Here is a 14273-nt window from a genome sequence, read left to right on the forward strand (position 1 = left end):
GATACTTCCCAGGGTTTTTACCAGACTTTTTGTAAAAAAAAAATAAAAATAAAAGAAGAAATTTATTAAATTTCTTTGCCACCCATCTCGCTACAAGGCAACTCTGGACAGCTTGCATTTACAGCATCAAGACTGAGAAACAGATGTTGATACTATTAGTGATTGTAATCTGGTTTATATGGTTGTAAGCCACTGTACAATTACAACTGAGTACCATATAACTTCAATAAATAGTGTAAATAAAAGTAAACATGTAACCCAATGTTTGTTAGGAAGTAGGTCAGCTGGTCAGAAAAGAACAGGGGAGATCAGGTGGCTGGCATATAGCATTCTAGCAACTCAAATGTTTTATAATGGATGGAAACTAATCAAAGAGAGAAGCAACCTAGAACTAAGGAGAAACTTCCTGACAGTGAGAACAATTAACCAGTGGAACAACCTGCCTCCAGAAGCTGTGAATGCTCCAACACTGGAAGTTTTTAAGAAGAGACTGGACAGCCATTTGTTTGAAATGGTATAGTTTTCTGCCTGAGCAGGGGGTTGGACTAGATGACCTCCAAGGTCCCTTCCAACTTTATTATTATTACTATTATTATTAAACTGTTATGAATGTAAGTTCCTTCAGTAGCCATTATGAGAGTACTCATAATATGTTCACAACATACCCCACTTGCCTAATGAGGTTGGAGATTCCTGCCTTATACAGTATCAAGCCTGAATATCTGTGCTTGAGCAAATTGAAATAAAATGTTATCTTTTTTCTAGGGTTTTTCTTTGGTAAACGTTTATAGCAGGTGACTGACATCTATTCTATTCTATTCACACTGCTGTATAATAGGTCCAGAGAATGAAATTAATATTTTTCATTTTCTGGATCTATAGAAAAGAATCATCAAATCCCATCGTGACCTCAATAAATTCCACCTTGCCATCAGTTTCAGCCTTGACCTTTCTACAAAAAGTCGATTTCCTTGAAGTCATAATAAACTACACAGTGGATACATGAACATCATGTTATGCAGGAAACTTACCAGAAAGTGCTGCTAGAATCTTGTTGTATTTTTTTAACCCATCTTTATTATTTTATAAATAACTCAGTCAGCAAACATATCGAATACTCCTTCCTCCTATTTTCCTCAAAACAACCCAGGGAGGTGAACTTGGATTGAGAGAGACTAACCAACCCCAAGTCACCCAGCTGGCCTTGATGCCTAAGGTGGGACTAGAACTCACAGTTTCCTGGTTTCTAGCCTGGTGCTAGAATAAATAATGTATTTATTAAATTTGTTTGCCGCTCATCTTGCTGCCTCAAAATTCAGAAAATGCCTAAGTTGACTCTACTGGAACATCACTCCACCCCCAACAAAAGAGCAGCACTTCACTAACACACACACACACACCATCTAGAACAACCTAGAACTAAGGAGAAATTTCCTGACAATTAGAACAATTAAATCAGTGGAACAACGTGCCTCCAGAAGCTGTGAATGGTCCAACACTGGAAGTTTTTAAGAAGAGACTGGACAGCCATTTGTCTGAAATGGTATAGGGTTTCATGGCTGAGCAGGGGGTTGGACTAGATGACCCCCAAGGTCCCTTCCAACTTTATTATTATTTAGGCCACCTTGAACGGTGGCTTCACCTGAAGCAGAGACCGGGTGTTGACTTCAGCCTTAGTGCCATCTCTGCCACTCAGAAAGGCCACCTCACATCATTCACCAAGCTGTGCAAGCCTTGAGGAAAAGTGATCACCCCTGCAGCCCAATGCTTCCCAGTTTCTGCTGTGCACCACTTACCTTCAAGTGTTCTTTTGTGGTGTTCTTTCCATTGACAAGTTCCTAGAGCTTATCTAAGGCTGCTCCAGATCGCAGTAGGCCTTTTATTTTTGAAGTGCCTTTGGAGAATGCTCTTTTGTGGCCTCTGCATCCTTCAAAAACTATGTGAAACCACATCCTGTTCTCACATGATTTTTGGAAGCTCCAGAGGCCTCAGAAGCATGGCCCTCTCACACAGCTTTTGGAGGGTCTTAAGACTGTGTAAGAGCACATCCCATTCTCCACAGCCTCCAAAAATCACACAAGGCTTAGATGTGCTTTTGAGAATGGTTGTTGGATGTTGGCGTGCCAAAACATTGTGACATCACTTTTGACATGCATGTCATAGATTTCCTTCACTATACTAAACTGACTTAAATAGCAGGTATCACTGTAATTTATAATTTAGCATGAGGAAAGAATCATTAACCTGAATGGGTTCCTGACGGTCATCTTGTCCAATCTTCTGATGAGTGCATATTCTGCAATACTGGAATGTGCAGGATTCTAGTTTTCTTTAAACTCCCAGACTTTCCAGTGTCCTCTTCCCATGCATGACTGAGGGAACTGCAGTCTCACTACATCTGGAAAGTGTCACATTCAGAAAGGCTGAACTAGTTAAATATTCCAGTGTGATATAGTCATACTCTGAAATAATAGAAAATACTTGTAGCTCGGGTTTTAGATTTTGGCTGTGGTGTGTTCTCCAAGCTTGTTTCAATATAGTTTCTGAATGTTTCATTACCAAACTAGGTAACATCAAAATCCAGCTGATGTTACCTAGTTTGGTAATGAAACATTCAGAAATTATATTGAAATAAACTTGCAGAACCACAGCCAAATTACTGGGTGCATAAAATCTACACCTATTCACTGGCTACCAGTTCTTAGCCACATACTTCCCCCGCACTTACGACAACAAGAAGCTCTCATTCGGGAGTATAGTAAGATCCTGCTAAACTCCTCTCTACCCATTCATGCCTATACCTCTGATCTCCTAAGCTTGTAAGCCGCCCTGAGTCTTCGGAGAAGGGCGGGATATAAATGTAATAAAAATAAATAAAATAAGTAAAATAAATCTCTTAAGATGTCGATTAAAGTCAAGAAATCCACCACTCCTCACAGCGCTTAAGCTGCTGGCCGAACATCAGAGCACTATACAAAAATGGATGGAAGCATGGAGTAGCTATACCTCCCAAGATATTTCTGAGCATATTAATCCTAATAGTATACCTCCAGGATTTAATCTACCCCGACACATATGGGTGACATACAATAGAATTAGAACGACTCATGGGGTGTGTGCCGATTCTCTGTATAAATGGGGAAAGACACCTTCAGCACAATGTGATTGCAGGGCTCCCTGACAGACTATCCAACATATAGTGAGGGAATGCACTAATAGAAGATACCCAGGACATTTTAAGGACTTCCTCTGCATAACAAGGGCAGCTACTGACTGGATCTCCAAACTCGACATTAAACTCTGAAATGTTATTTCTGTTTTCCTCTTAGGTTTTATAATTGCTTCTTTTTTTAAAAAAATGTTTTAACTGTTCTAACTTGTAAATATGACGTGCTTTTAATTCTGTGTGTGACCAGCCATACGTTAAATAAATACACAGCCAAAATATTCACACTGCCTATCTCTTGTTGCTAAAAAAATAAAATCTTAATATATACTGCTCAAAAAAATAAAGGGAACACTTAAGCAACACAATGTACTGTATTTAATAGTAGGATGTCTTATCTTGTGTTCCCTTTATTTTATTGAGCAGTATATTTACCCTACATCTACTTGCCAGCAATTTTCACCCATAACTTGTAGTCATGCCCTGTTTAAGAGATTGGAGAATTTTGGGAACTGAAATCTACACGCATTAAAACTGCCAGGTTTCAGAAACATTGCTTTAGATTAAACATATTCAGTTATTTTAACTATTTTTCATAGGGCTGGCTTCCAGATCATGCTACTTAATCACAACTCAACTGAAATACTGACTTTTCCCCATTTTCTACAAGGACAGATGCCATTTTTGTAAACCGCCCTGAGTTCTACGGGAAAAGGGCGGTATATAAATTCAGTAAACTTAATTTTTAAATACCTTGCCTCTCCACAACAGCCCCGTGTGGCAGGCTGAAGTGAGATTCAGTAGTCTTAAACTTCAATGGCAGAAGATGGGAGTTGAAACAAGAGCTCCCTAGGTCCTTCCTCCAATAATACAACCATGACAAATGTTCTGGTCTTTCTACCTACCGACTGGTTAAAAAAAAAAAGGGGGGGGAGTCTTTCCTTCGCCGCTCAAAACAGCATTAAAAAGTAAATTGGAAGTTAAGCCTCTAAAACAGGGGTCTTCAAACTCGGCCCTTTTATGACTCATGGACTTCAACTCCCAGAATTCTTCAGCCAGCATGCCTAGCTGAGGAATTCTGGGAGTTGAAGTCCACGAGTCATAAAAGGGCCAAGTTTGAAGACCTCTGCTCTAAAACAAACAGTACGCAGGATAACTTAATCTAAGCCGGCTCCACGGCGGAAAGCGATCCTCAGTCAAAATTAGCGCCCTTTTTTTTAAAAAAAAAAATTGTACCGGAAGTTAGATCTGGCGCGTGCCATTTCTCTCCCCATCTCCTTACGGGTTACTCTGCGGGTCAGGAGAGCGGCTGATGACGATACTTCCGGCAAAAGGAAGGGAAGATGGCGGCCTCTGCTCTGATGCTGGCGCGAGGGCGGCTGTGCGGCGGTAGCGGTTAGTCTACCTTGAGAGGAGGACCCGGTGCGGGGAGGAGGGAGATGCGCGGGAGGAAGGAAGCACGACCGCCAGATGGGAGGCGGCCCGAAGTTTTTTTATCCTTCGTGGCTTCTGTCCAGAAAATGCCTGACCTTTTGTGCCTTGACCTGGTCTTCAGTTCTGGGGTACAAAGAGGATGCTAAAGATCCGAGGGGAAGGGAGAGAAACAACCCCCTCCCCGCGCGCATGAAATGTCTTCTTTGTCCCGTTAATATGTTTGCGTAAAGCAGAGGTCTTCAAACTTGGCCCTTTTATGACTTGTGGACTTCAACTCCCAGAATTCCTCAGCCAGCATGCCTGGCTGAGGAATTCTGGGAGTTGAAGTCCACAAGTCATAAAAGGGCCAAGTTTGAAGATCCCTGGCGTAAAGCATCGTTTCTAAACACGTGGGAGAATCCGGGTTGCGGGGATCATCACTACAATGGCCGGGGCTGGGCGAGGCGTCGCTGCAGTTTGTTAACTGCTATTTGACCGAGAACAATAGGCTACCATCGTATCGATCTTGCCTTTCGCTTCTTGTCTCAGGATTTAATGATTTTTTTTTAAAAAAAATACTTGTATACTTTGGATTTTAATGTGAAGCCGATTTTGAGTCTTTTTGCAAATATGAGTGCCACAAAATATTTATATATTTCTGTGTGTGTGTGTGTATGCACACACACACACACACACACCGCATATGTATGTATGGGCATATATACCTGCACCAGAATTTCATTTTTTAATGTGTGCCAATGTGCTCACAATGAAAGATGACATAAATGTTCTTATGTACATATATACATACATGTGTATATGTGTATATGTAAATATATACGTACACACTTCAATCTACACATTTCTGCTAGAGGACCATTGTTAACATGATTTGGAATCTAGCAATATTTTGTTGTTGTTAGTTGCGAAGTCGTGTCCGACCCATCGCGACCCTATGGACAACGTTCCTGCAGGCCTTCCTGTCCTCTACCATCTTCTGGAGTCCATTTAAGCTCACGCCTACTGCTTCAGTGACTCCATCCAGCCATCTCATTCTCTGTCATCCCTTTTTTCTCTTGCCCTCAACCTTTCCCAGCATTAGGCTCTTCTCCAGTGAGTCTTTCCTTCTCATCAGGTGGCCAAAGGAATATTTATGGGAAAGATAAATTGATTTCCCCCCCCCCCAAAAAAAAATTGTTTCCTTCTCCTGAGGGACATTTCAGTAATTTTGTGTTCCTTCTTGCTGTATAACAAATTCCTTTTGGAAAAGTCTTTCTGCAATAGATAAACAGTTCTGAAGTTTTGTGTGCTCATTTTTGGCTTATTAATTGCCAATTATGAATGAATTTCTGCCACTTACAATATCTCATATTATCACAAAATAAACCATTAAGAGAGCCAAATGTGTTTAATGTAGAGAAGATGAAAGGAGAAAATACAAACTAAGCTGGTTTTAAATATGCTATATTTTTGTGGAATCTATACTTACTTGCTTCATGGCAATGTTATGCCCTAATCTAGATATGCCTTTCAAGTTACATGAAGTTCTGAGTATATATGGTTTTTGTTATTGTTAAATGCTTATACTGAGGGTTGTATGTAATGATACAAAAAGGAAAGGAATGGAACTGACCACAAGAATGTCCAAAGACAGTTTGGTTGGAAGTATAACAATTTCAGTGGGCCATGTGAAGTACAATTGGATGTTTGAATGGGAAGCAGTGTGGTGCATAAAAGCAGAATATCGTAAGCTACTGAGATTCCTATTACAATCATTGTATTTGTGTCTTGTAGGGCTACGTGGCTGCCTGTCTCAGTACTTGCAAAATGTACTATCCAAGGTAAGAAACATTTTACATCGGGGAGTGGAAAAGAAAAAATACTGGGTTGATACAAATTAGAGACAGAAATTCATAGAGATTTTAATATTGCTACTTGTCTTATTGCAGCCTCCGGTACATTGCACAAGCTTCTGTGGACAAGAATTCCCAATTCGATGTTTTGCAGTTGAAGCAAAAAAAGTATTTGTAAGGGACAAACCACATGTAAACATTGGAACAATTGGACATGTGGATCACGGCAAGACCACATTAACAGCAGCCATCACTAAAAGTGAGAGTTGGGGAAAGATGAGGGCAGTTTGTTAAAGGGAGACCAAATAAAGACACCCTTTTTATTTGCTAGAGGGCCATTGATTTAAAGAACCACTAGTAAAGTATTGGAGCAATTGACTAGGTTGATCCAGAGCTGTAGGTAAACAGGATGGTGTAAAATTAAAGCTTGATATTAAAAAAATTCCCAGGGATAGTTTTTTTGAGTTGGGCTCTCTGACTTTTTTTAGTCAGCATTCACATCTAAAATCTGCTTCAGCCTTTCTATTGGGAATAAAAATGTTACCCTTTAATAAGAATCTTAATTGATGACTATCACAACTTATTTGAAGATGTTAAGGCTCTGTTAGACTGCAGGAGTCTTCCAGAGGTTTTCAGATCACTTCAAGCATAATGTTGTTTCAAAGTCGCCCATGGTAGACTTAATGCTTTCTCCTTACTTGAAGCTCAGGTGAAGAATTAAACACCATGTGCTTCTCCCCCATTTTTATCAACTGCAAGGAAGACTTTGATGTTGTTTTCTCTCTATTCGTACTTCTTATAATCACATAAGGGAAAAAAGGCTGAGATGCGTAGAAGTCCCTTTTGCTAATTCAACAGTTCAGAAAATAAAAGGGCCTTTAAGCATTGCTTGGCCGACTTCTCCCCTCAGACAAAGAATAGCAACAGCCCTACATATCTTTCAGTTTAAACACACGCGATGCCATGTTCACATTTTTTTTTCCTTCCAGTTCTTTCAGAGACTGGAAGTGCCCAGTACAAGAAATATGAAGATATTGATAATGCACCAGAAGAGAAGGCCCGGGGAATTACAATTAATGCCTCCCATGTAGAATATTCAACAGCCAACCGCCATTATGGTCACACAGATTGTCCTGGGCATGCTGATTACATCAAGGTAGGCATGGGGAACTAGGATGCCAAGAAATCTTTTAAGAACTGCAGTGTTCCTATTTTAGAATCTCTGGCAGAAGGTACTCAATGATTGCACTTGCAAGATATATTTAAATAAATGGACAATTTAAGAACCCCCCCCCAAAAAAGTATCTTCCGTTTGAGATATTTTTTGTGCCAACCACAGTAATCTAAGCTTAGTAAAATGTTGGAAACTGACACATTTCCCATTCTTTTCTCTATAGAACATGATCATTGGAACAGCACCACTAGATGGCTGCATCCTGGTGGTGGCTGCAACAGATGGACAAATGCCACAGACTAGAGAGCACCTTCTGCTCGCTAAACAGGTTGGTTGTCTAAAACAGGGCTTTTCAACCAGTGGTACATTGGCATCTGGCAGGTGGTTCGCGACCCTCCTAGAAAAGTGGTAGTGGGGGAGGGGAATGAGCTGAACCAGTGGTACCACCACACAAGTCTGAGCGGGAGATGGCTGGAGCTACAGGGTTGTCAGGGCTCAGCGGAAGTGCCAGGATCAGTGCCAGGTTCCAGCTGGAGCTCGGCGCTGATCCTGGCGCTTCTGCTGAGCCCAGAAGAAACACTGATCAGCTGGAATATTGGGGTCTTGTGATTTACATTCAGATGCTTGGCAACTGATTCATTTATTTATTTATTTAATTGAACTTCTATACCACCCTTCTCCCGAAGGACTCAGGGCGGTGTACAGGGCAATAAAAGCATTACATATAAAAGTTAAAAGTAAGGTTAAATTAATTAAGCCCTAACAATAAATAATTAAAAATACCCCAAACCCTTAAACCAGGCCGGCCTGTTCAAATAAATAGGTTTTCAGATCACGGCGGAAAGAGCGAAGGTCGGGAGCCATCCAGAGCTCAACCGGTAATTGATTCCAAAGGGCTGGGGCGCCCACAGAGAATGCTCTCCCCCTGGGGGCCGCAAGCCGACACTCTCTGACCGATGGCACCCTGAGGAGGCCCTCTCTGTGGGAGCTCACAGGACGAAGGGAAGATGATGCCGGCAGCAGGTGCTCCCGTACGTAATCCGGACCCATGCCATTTAGGGCTTTATAGGTAATCTCCAGCACCTTGAATCTCACCCGGAGGGCAACTGGAAGCCAATGCAGCTCGCGGAGAAGAGGTGATACATGGGAGTATCGGGAGACCCCCATCACAACTCGCGCGGCCGCATTCTGCACCAGCTGAAGCCTCCGAGTGGTCCTCAAGGGCAGCCCCATGTACAGAGCATTGCAGTAGTCTAACCGAGAGGTCACGAGCACATGAGTGACTGTACGCAGGGCATTCCGGTCCAGATAGGGTCGCAACTGGCGCACCAGGCGAACCTGGGCAAAAGCCCCCCTGGTCATAGCTCCTACATGGTCTTCCAAATTGAGCTGTGAGTCCAGGAGGACACCCAAGTTGCGAGTCCTATCTACGGGGGGGTAACACCTCACCCCCCATGGTTAAAGATGGAATGGACTGAATTTCCCGAGATGCCGGAACGTACAACCACTCGGTCTTGTCGGGATTGAGCCGAAGCCTGTTCCTCCCCATCCAGACCCGAACCGCCTCTAGGCAACGGGACCACATCGAGGGCATCACTGGGATGGTTTGGGGTAGAGATGAAAAGCTGGGTATCATCGGTGTACTGATGATACCTCACTCCAAAACCACAAATGATCTCACCCAGCGGCTTCATATAGATGTTGAACAGGAGAGGCGAGAGGACCGACCCCTGAAGAACTCCACAAATGAGAGGCCTCGAGGCCGACCTCTGCCCTCCTGTCAGCACCGACTGCGAATGTCCCAGGAGGTAGGAGGAGAACCACTGGAGAACAGTGCCCCCCACTCCCAACCCCCTGAGACGCCGCAGTAAGATACCATGTTCGATGGTATCGAAAGCTGCTGAGAGGTCTAATAGGACTAGGACAGAGGAACAACCCCGGTCCCGAGCCCGCCAGAGATCATTCACCAGCGCGACCAATGCCGTCTCCATGCTGTACCCGGGCCTAAAGCCCGATTGGTACGGGTCCAGATAATCAGCTTCCTCCAGGAACAGAGGGAACTGATGCGCCACCACGCTCTCAACAACCTTCGCAAGAAAGAGAAGGTTGGAGACCGGACAATAGTTGTTCAAAATAGCCGGGTCCAGGGCAGGCTTCTTGAGGAGGGGCCTCACCACCGCCTCCTTCAAGGCGGCAGGAAAGCTATCCTCATTCAAAGAAGCAGTTATCACTGCCTGGAGCCAGCCTCGTGTCCTCTCCCGAGCCGAATAAACCAGCCAGGAGGGGCACGGGTCCAATAAACACGTGGTGGAGCTCAGCTTCCCCATGATCCTGTCCACATCTTCCGGAGTCACAGGGTTGAACTCCTCCCAGATAACATCACCAAGACCGCTTGTGTCACCTCCGTCAGACTCTGCCCAGTCAGAGTCCAGACCGGCCCGAATCCGAGCGATTTTGTCCGCCAGATGTTGACTAAACTCCTCGGCACGACCCTGCAAGGGCTCCTCCCTCACCTCCTGATTAAGGAGGGAGCGGGTCACCCTGAACAGGGCGGCCGGGCGATTATTTGCGGACGCGATGAGGGCAGCAAAATAATTAGACTTTGCCGCCCTCATCGCCGCGAGATAAGACCTTGTAGAGGACCTTAGTTGCAATCGGTCGGATTCAGACCGGCTGGATCTCCAACAGCTCTCTAGGCCCCGTCTCCGACGCTTCATCTCCCAGAGCTCAACAGAAAGCCATGGAGCCCACTAGGATCTGCGCCGGGTCAGGGGCCGCATGGGTACAACGCGGTCGAGTGCCTCCGTGGCTGCCCTTTCCCAGGTTTCCACCAAGGCATCATCCGAGCTGTGAGCGAAGGCAGCAGGCGGGGACCCAAGCGCCACCTGAAACCGCTCAGGGTCCATTAGGCGCCTGGGGGAGAACTATCTTGTCGGTTCCATGGCCCAGCGACGGGGGGTGGCGAAACGGAAGGCCAGCCGCAGGAGATGATGATCGGTCCATGACAGGGGCATAATAATTGGAGAACCCCCACCCAGATCATCTAACCACCGTCCAGATAGAAAAAGAAAATCGAGCGTGTGACCCCCCCCATGAGTCGAGCCCTGAATTACTTGCATCAGGTCCATGGCTGTCATGGAAGCCATGAACTCCCGAGCCAACTCTGATGATCCCCCCAGGGATAGCAGATTAAAGTCCCCCAAAATCATAAGTTTGGGGAACTCAATCACCAACCCCGAGAGGATATCGAAAAGTTCAGGCAGGGCTGCTGCTACGCGACTGGGCGAAAGGTACACCAGCAGCAAGCCCAACTGAGCCCTAAGGCCACATCTCAGGAGGAGTGACTCACACCCGGATATCTGGACAACGGTGGCCTCCCGTGGACATAAGGTCTCCCTCACAACCACCGCCACACCCCCTGCCCCTACCCTGAGCCCGAGGCCGGTGGAGCATCCGGAAACCTGGAGAGTTCAGAGTTCAGTCAGAGGGACACCACCCTCTGGGCCCAACCAGGTCTCCGTGATGCAAGCCAGGTCCGCACGCTCCTCCTCAACGAAATCTCGGATGAGAGGAGCCGTATTAGCTACGGACCTGGCGTTAAAATACACAAGCCTAAGGCCAGGTGGCTGCTCACCCTTGTTCCCGGAACCACGGGTCGAAACCAGAGAGTCGGAGCACATCACCGCTTGGAGACAGTGGGGACACGCTCCCAGATGTCGATACAGCCCTCTGTATAATCGCCTGCTGCCATTCCCAGACGTCGTGGGGATAGAAAATCCCACACCCCACTCCGGGGCCCCGGAGGCACCCAACCCAGGCCCCTTCCCACCGCGATCTGTCCCGAGCCTGGACTGAACAGCGGTTGGTGGACACCCCCCAAAATCCAACCAAAACCGCAATCCCTCCCCCAGTGTCCCAGGGTCATGTGAAGTGACCAAAACCTGCTGCAACCATCCAGCAGAGAGGGGGGAATAAAAACCAAACACCCCCTCCACCCCACCCCCGCTGCCAATCCTCAACAGAAATGCTCACAACAATGGAAACCTCGGACAGGAGGAAGAGCGCCGGCGGGTGGGCAGGCAGGTGTCTTACTCGTCTGTGGCTTGGGGGGCACTTTTTTCAGTGCCATGGTAACTTCGAATAGTCACTAAGCGAACTGTTGTAAGTGTTGTACTTCATCAATTTTTTCCTTTTTTTTTTTTGTCTGTCAAGTTTTTGACACCTTGCTAGGCGACTGGTGGTACTCGGATGTTGCCATTTCCTAAAGGCGGTACAATGGGTGAAAAGGTTGAAAAGCCCTGGTCTAAAAAACACAGCTAGTGATCATCTGATCACATTTGTTCAGACAGGGCAAATTTAAGCCATTTTCCCTTTAAGCAAGGGAAAAAGTAGGGACCTCCCTCACATCTTTTTTATTCCCTCACACTATTCTAGATTGGAGTGAAACATGTGGTTGTGTACATCAATAAAGCTGATGCAGTTGATGATAAAGAAATGTTGGAACTAGTGGAGCTGGAGATCCGTGAGCTACTTACAGAGCTGGGCTACGATGGGGAAGCAGCTCCTGTGATTATAGGGTCTGCTCTATGCGCTTTAGAGGTCAGTGTTACGTTGCTTGAACTCTGCACCTTTTATTTCCTCGCTTTATTAAAGTGTATTAGTAATTCCTGTGGGGTTTTTTTTTGTAGAACCAAAATCCAGAACTGGGATTGAACTCTGTCATAAAGCTTCTGGAGACAGTGGATACATACATCCCTGTGCCAAAACGTGACCTGGATCAACCTTTTCTGCTTCCCATAGAGCGTACTTACTCCATTCCAGGTACCAAACCTTTTATATTATACTCCACACATCCAAAGATGGGGATCCATTAACAGTAGAAGATAGCTTTTTTTTGTACCTTATTTAAACTGGCTAAAATTTGTTCTAGGTCGGGGCACTGTTGTAGCAGGTACCCTTGAACGTGGTATTCTTAAGAAAGGGGAAGATTGTGAATTTGTGGGTTACAAAACGCATTTACGTTCTGTTGTGACTGGTAAGTAGAATCCTCCCTCCCTCCCCCCCCTTTTTTTTGCAAGCTTGGTCTTCCAGTGGTTTTTAGCTTAGCTTTTCTCATTGTTACTGGTCCAATTGTTTTTAAACAGTTATGACTTGAAACTGTCTGAAGCAATTCTTAAAAAGTATAGTTTTGTGGAACTGGGGAGGCTACACAACACTTGCAGAAATGTGTGTGTAATTGGCTTCAGGTGTTGAGATGTTCCACAAACAGTTGGACCAGGCACAGGCTGGAGACAATTTGGGTGCTTTGATCCGGTCTGTGAAGCGAGAAGATCTACGGCGGGGATTGGTCATGTGTAAGCCCGGCTCCATCCAGCCACATCAGAAGGTTGAGGCTCAGGTGAGTGAGGGAAATGATGTGTGGGAAGGTAGAATACTAGGATGCTGCCTCATAATCCTGTAGAGGGCTGGGAAATAAGAGATGTCCATAAAACTTTGGAGCACATCTTAAAACACTACTAGGGAATGCTAGGCTAGTACCCCCACCTGCTCTCCTATCCTGTAAAGTTGAAACAGGCAAAAATAAATTGCTTTGCTTTCCTAGGTTTATATCCTGACCAAGGAGGAAGGTGGCCGTCAATCATCTTTTGTGTCTAGGTTCATGCCAATTATGTTCTCGCTGACCTGGAATATGACTTGTCGCATAGAATTACCTGAGGGAAAGGTTTGTATCGCTTCCCCCCCCACACACACTAATTCACTGCCGAGTAGTGGGGTTTGTAACTGGTGTTATTTCAGTATTTCTAGATTGCCACAGTTCTTGCAGTTTTGTGGACAAATACGTGCCTACGCGTAGGCTGCCATCTCTTCATACCTTTCCTCTTCTATTGCTGTAGGAAATGGTGATGCCGGGTGAAAACGTCTGCCTTAAGCTCGTGCTGCAATACCCCATGGTCTTGGAGCAAGGACAGCGGTTCACTCTACGGGATGGATCTCGAACCATGGGCACTGGAGTGGTCACAAAGATCCTGCCACTAGCCCCAGGGGAGGATTGCTGGGATAATTAAGTTGCACCAGCTGGAATTGGACACGAATACTTCCTAGAAAACTGGTGACACTGCATCTTACGTCTGTACAGTAGACGAACGTGGCAATCTTGGCTCAAAGAAGAGGGTTCCACCAAGGGGTGGGAGGGGCAAGGGTGAAAGTTGTTTAAATAAAAACAATTAAAAAGTGAGTGTTAGCTTTTCTTTTCCCCCTTCCAGAATCATCCCTAGCTCAAGGCAAGTGTGCTGAAGCTCCAAAACATCTGCATCGTAAGTACATAAGCTTGCTACCGTTTTCCCCAAAATAAGACCTAACTAGAAAATAAGCCCCAGTTAAGAGCCAGCCAGATGGGCGCATTTAGGGCTTATATTCAGAAAAATACAGTACTAACTGGAAAATAAGTCCAAATGCGTCTTTTGGAGCAAAAATTAATATAAGACCCAGTCTTACTTTCTGGGGAACATGGTATGCAACCTTAACCCATTACAGATCAGCAGCATTAAAAAGCAGCACATTTCCAACAGAAGATAATATATGTAGTTTGGGGTTGAACTCTTGAGCTTCTTAGGTGTTCTGTGCTTTGTTACTTGCTTGCAGACATTTCATTACCCAATCAGATATC

General features: G+C 45.1%; 1 protein-coding gene across 1 annotated transcript; it reads left to right on the top strand.

Moving 5' to 3' along the window:
• Window positions 1-4488: 4488 nt before the first annotated feature.
• Window positions 4489-13856, top strand: TUFM (Tu translation elongation factor, mitochondrial). The gene is made up of 11 exons (XM_083376589.1): window positions 4489-4561; window positions 6374-6420; window positions 6529-6691; window positions 7422-7588; window positions 7830-7934; window positions 12041-12205; window positions 12295-12427; window positions 12537-12641; window positions 12853-13004; window positions 13209-13328; window positions 13501-13856. Exons 1-11 carry the CDS (start codon window positions 4510-4512, stop codon window positions 13669-13671), a joined length of 1380 nt encoding a protein of 459 aa, XP_083232715.1. The 5' UTR covers window positions 4489-4509; the 3' UTR covers window positions 13672-13856.
• The last annotated feature ends 417 nt before the right edge of the window (window positions 13857-14273 follow it).

The sequence above is a fragment of the Vipera ursinii genome, assembly GCF_947247035.1.
Source record: "Vipera ursinii genome assembly, chromosome: Z".
Taxonomy (NCBI): domain Eukaryota; kingdom Metazoa; phylum Chordata; class Lepidosauria; order Squamata; family Viperidae; genus Vipera; species Vipera ursinii.

Excerpts from the sequence above, each read along its gene's own strand:
- TUFM (XM_083376589.1), top strand. The coding sequence starts at position 4,510 with ATGGCGGCCTCTGCTCTGATGCTGGCGCGAGGGCGGCTGTGCGGCGGT. Across the intron at positions 6,692-7,421 it reads AACAGCAGCCATCACTAAAA|TTCTTTCAGAGACTGGAAGT; the intron begins GTGAGAGTTGGG and ends TTTTCCTTCCAG. Across the intron at positions 7,935-12,040 it reads ACCTTCTGCTCGCTAAACAG|ATTGGAGTGAAACATGTGGT; the intron begins GTTGGTTGTCTA and ends ACACTATTCTAG.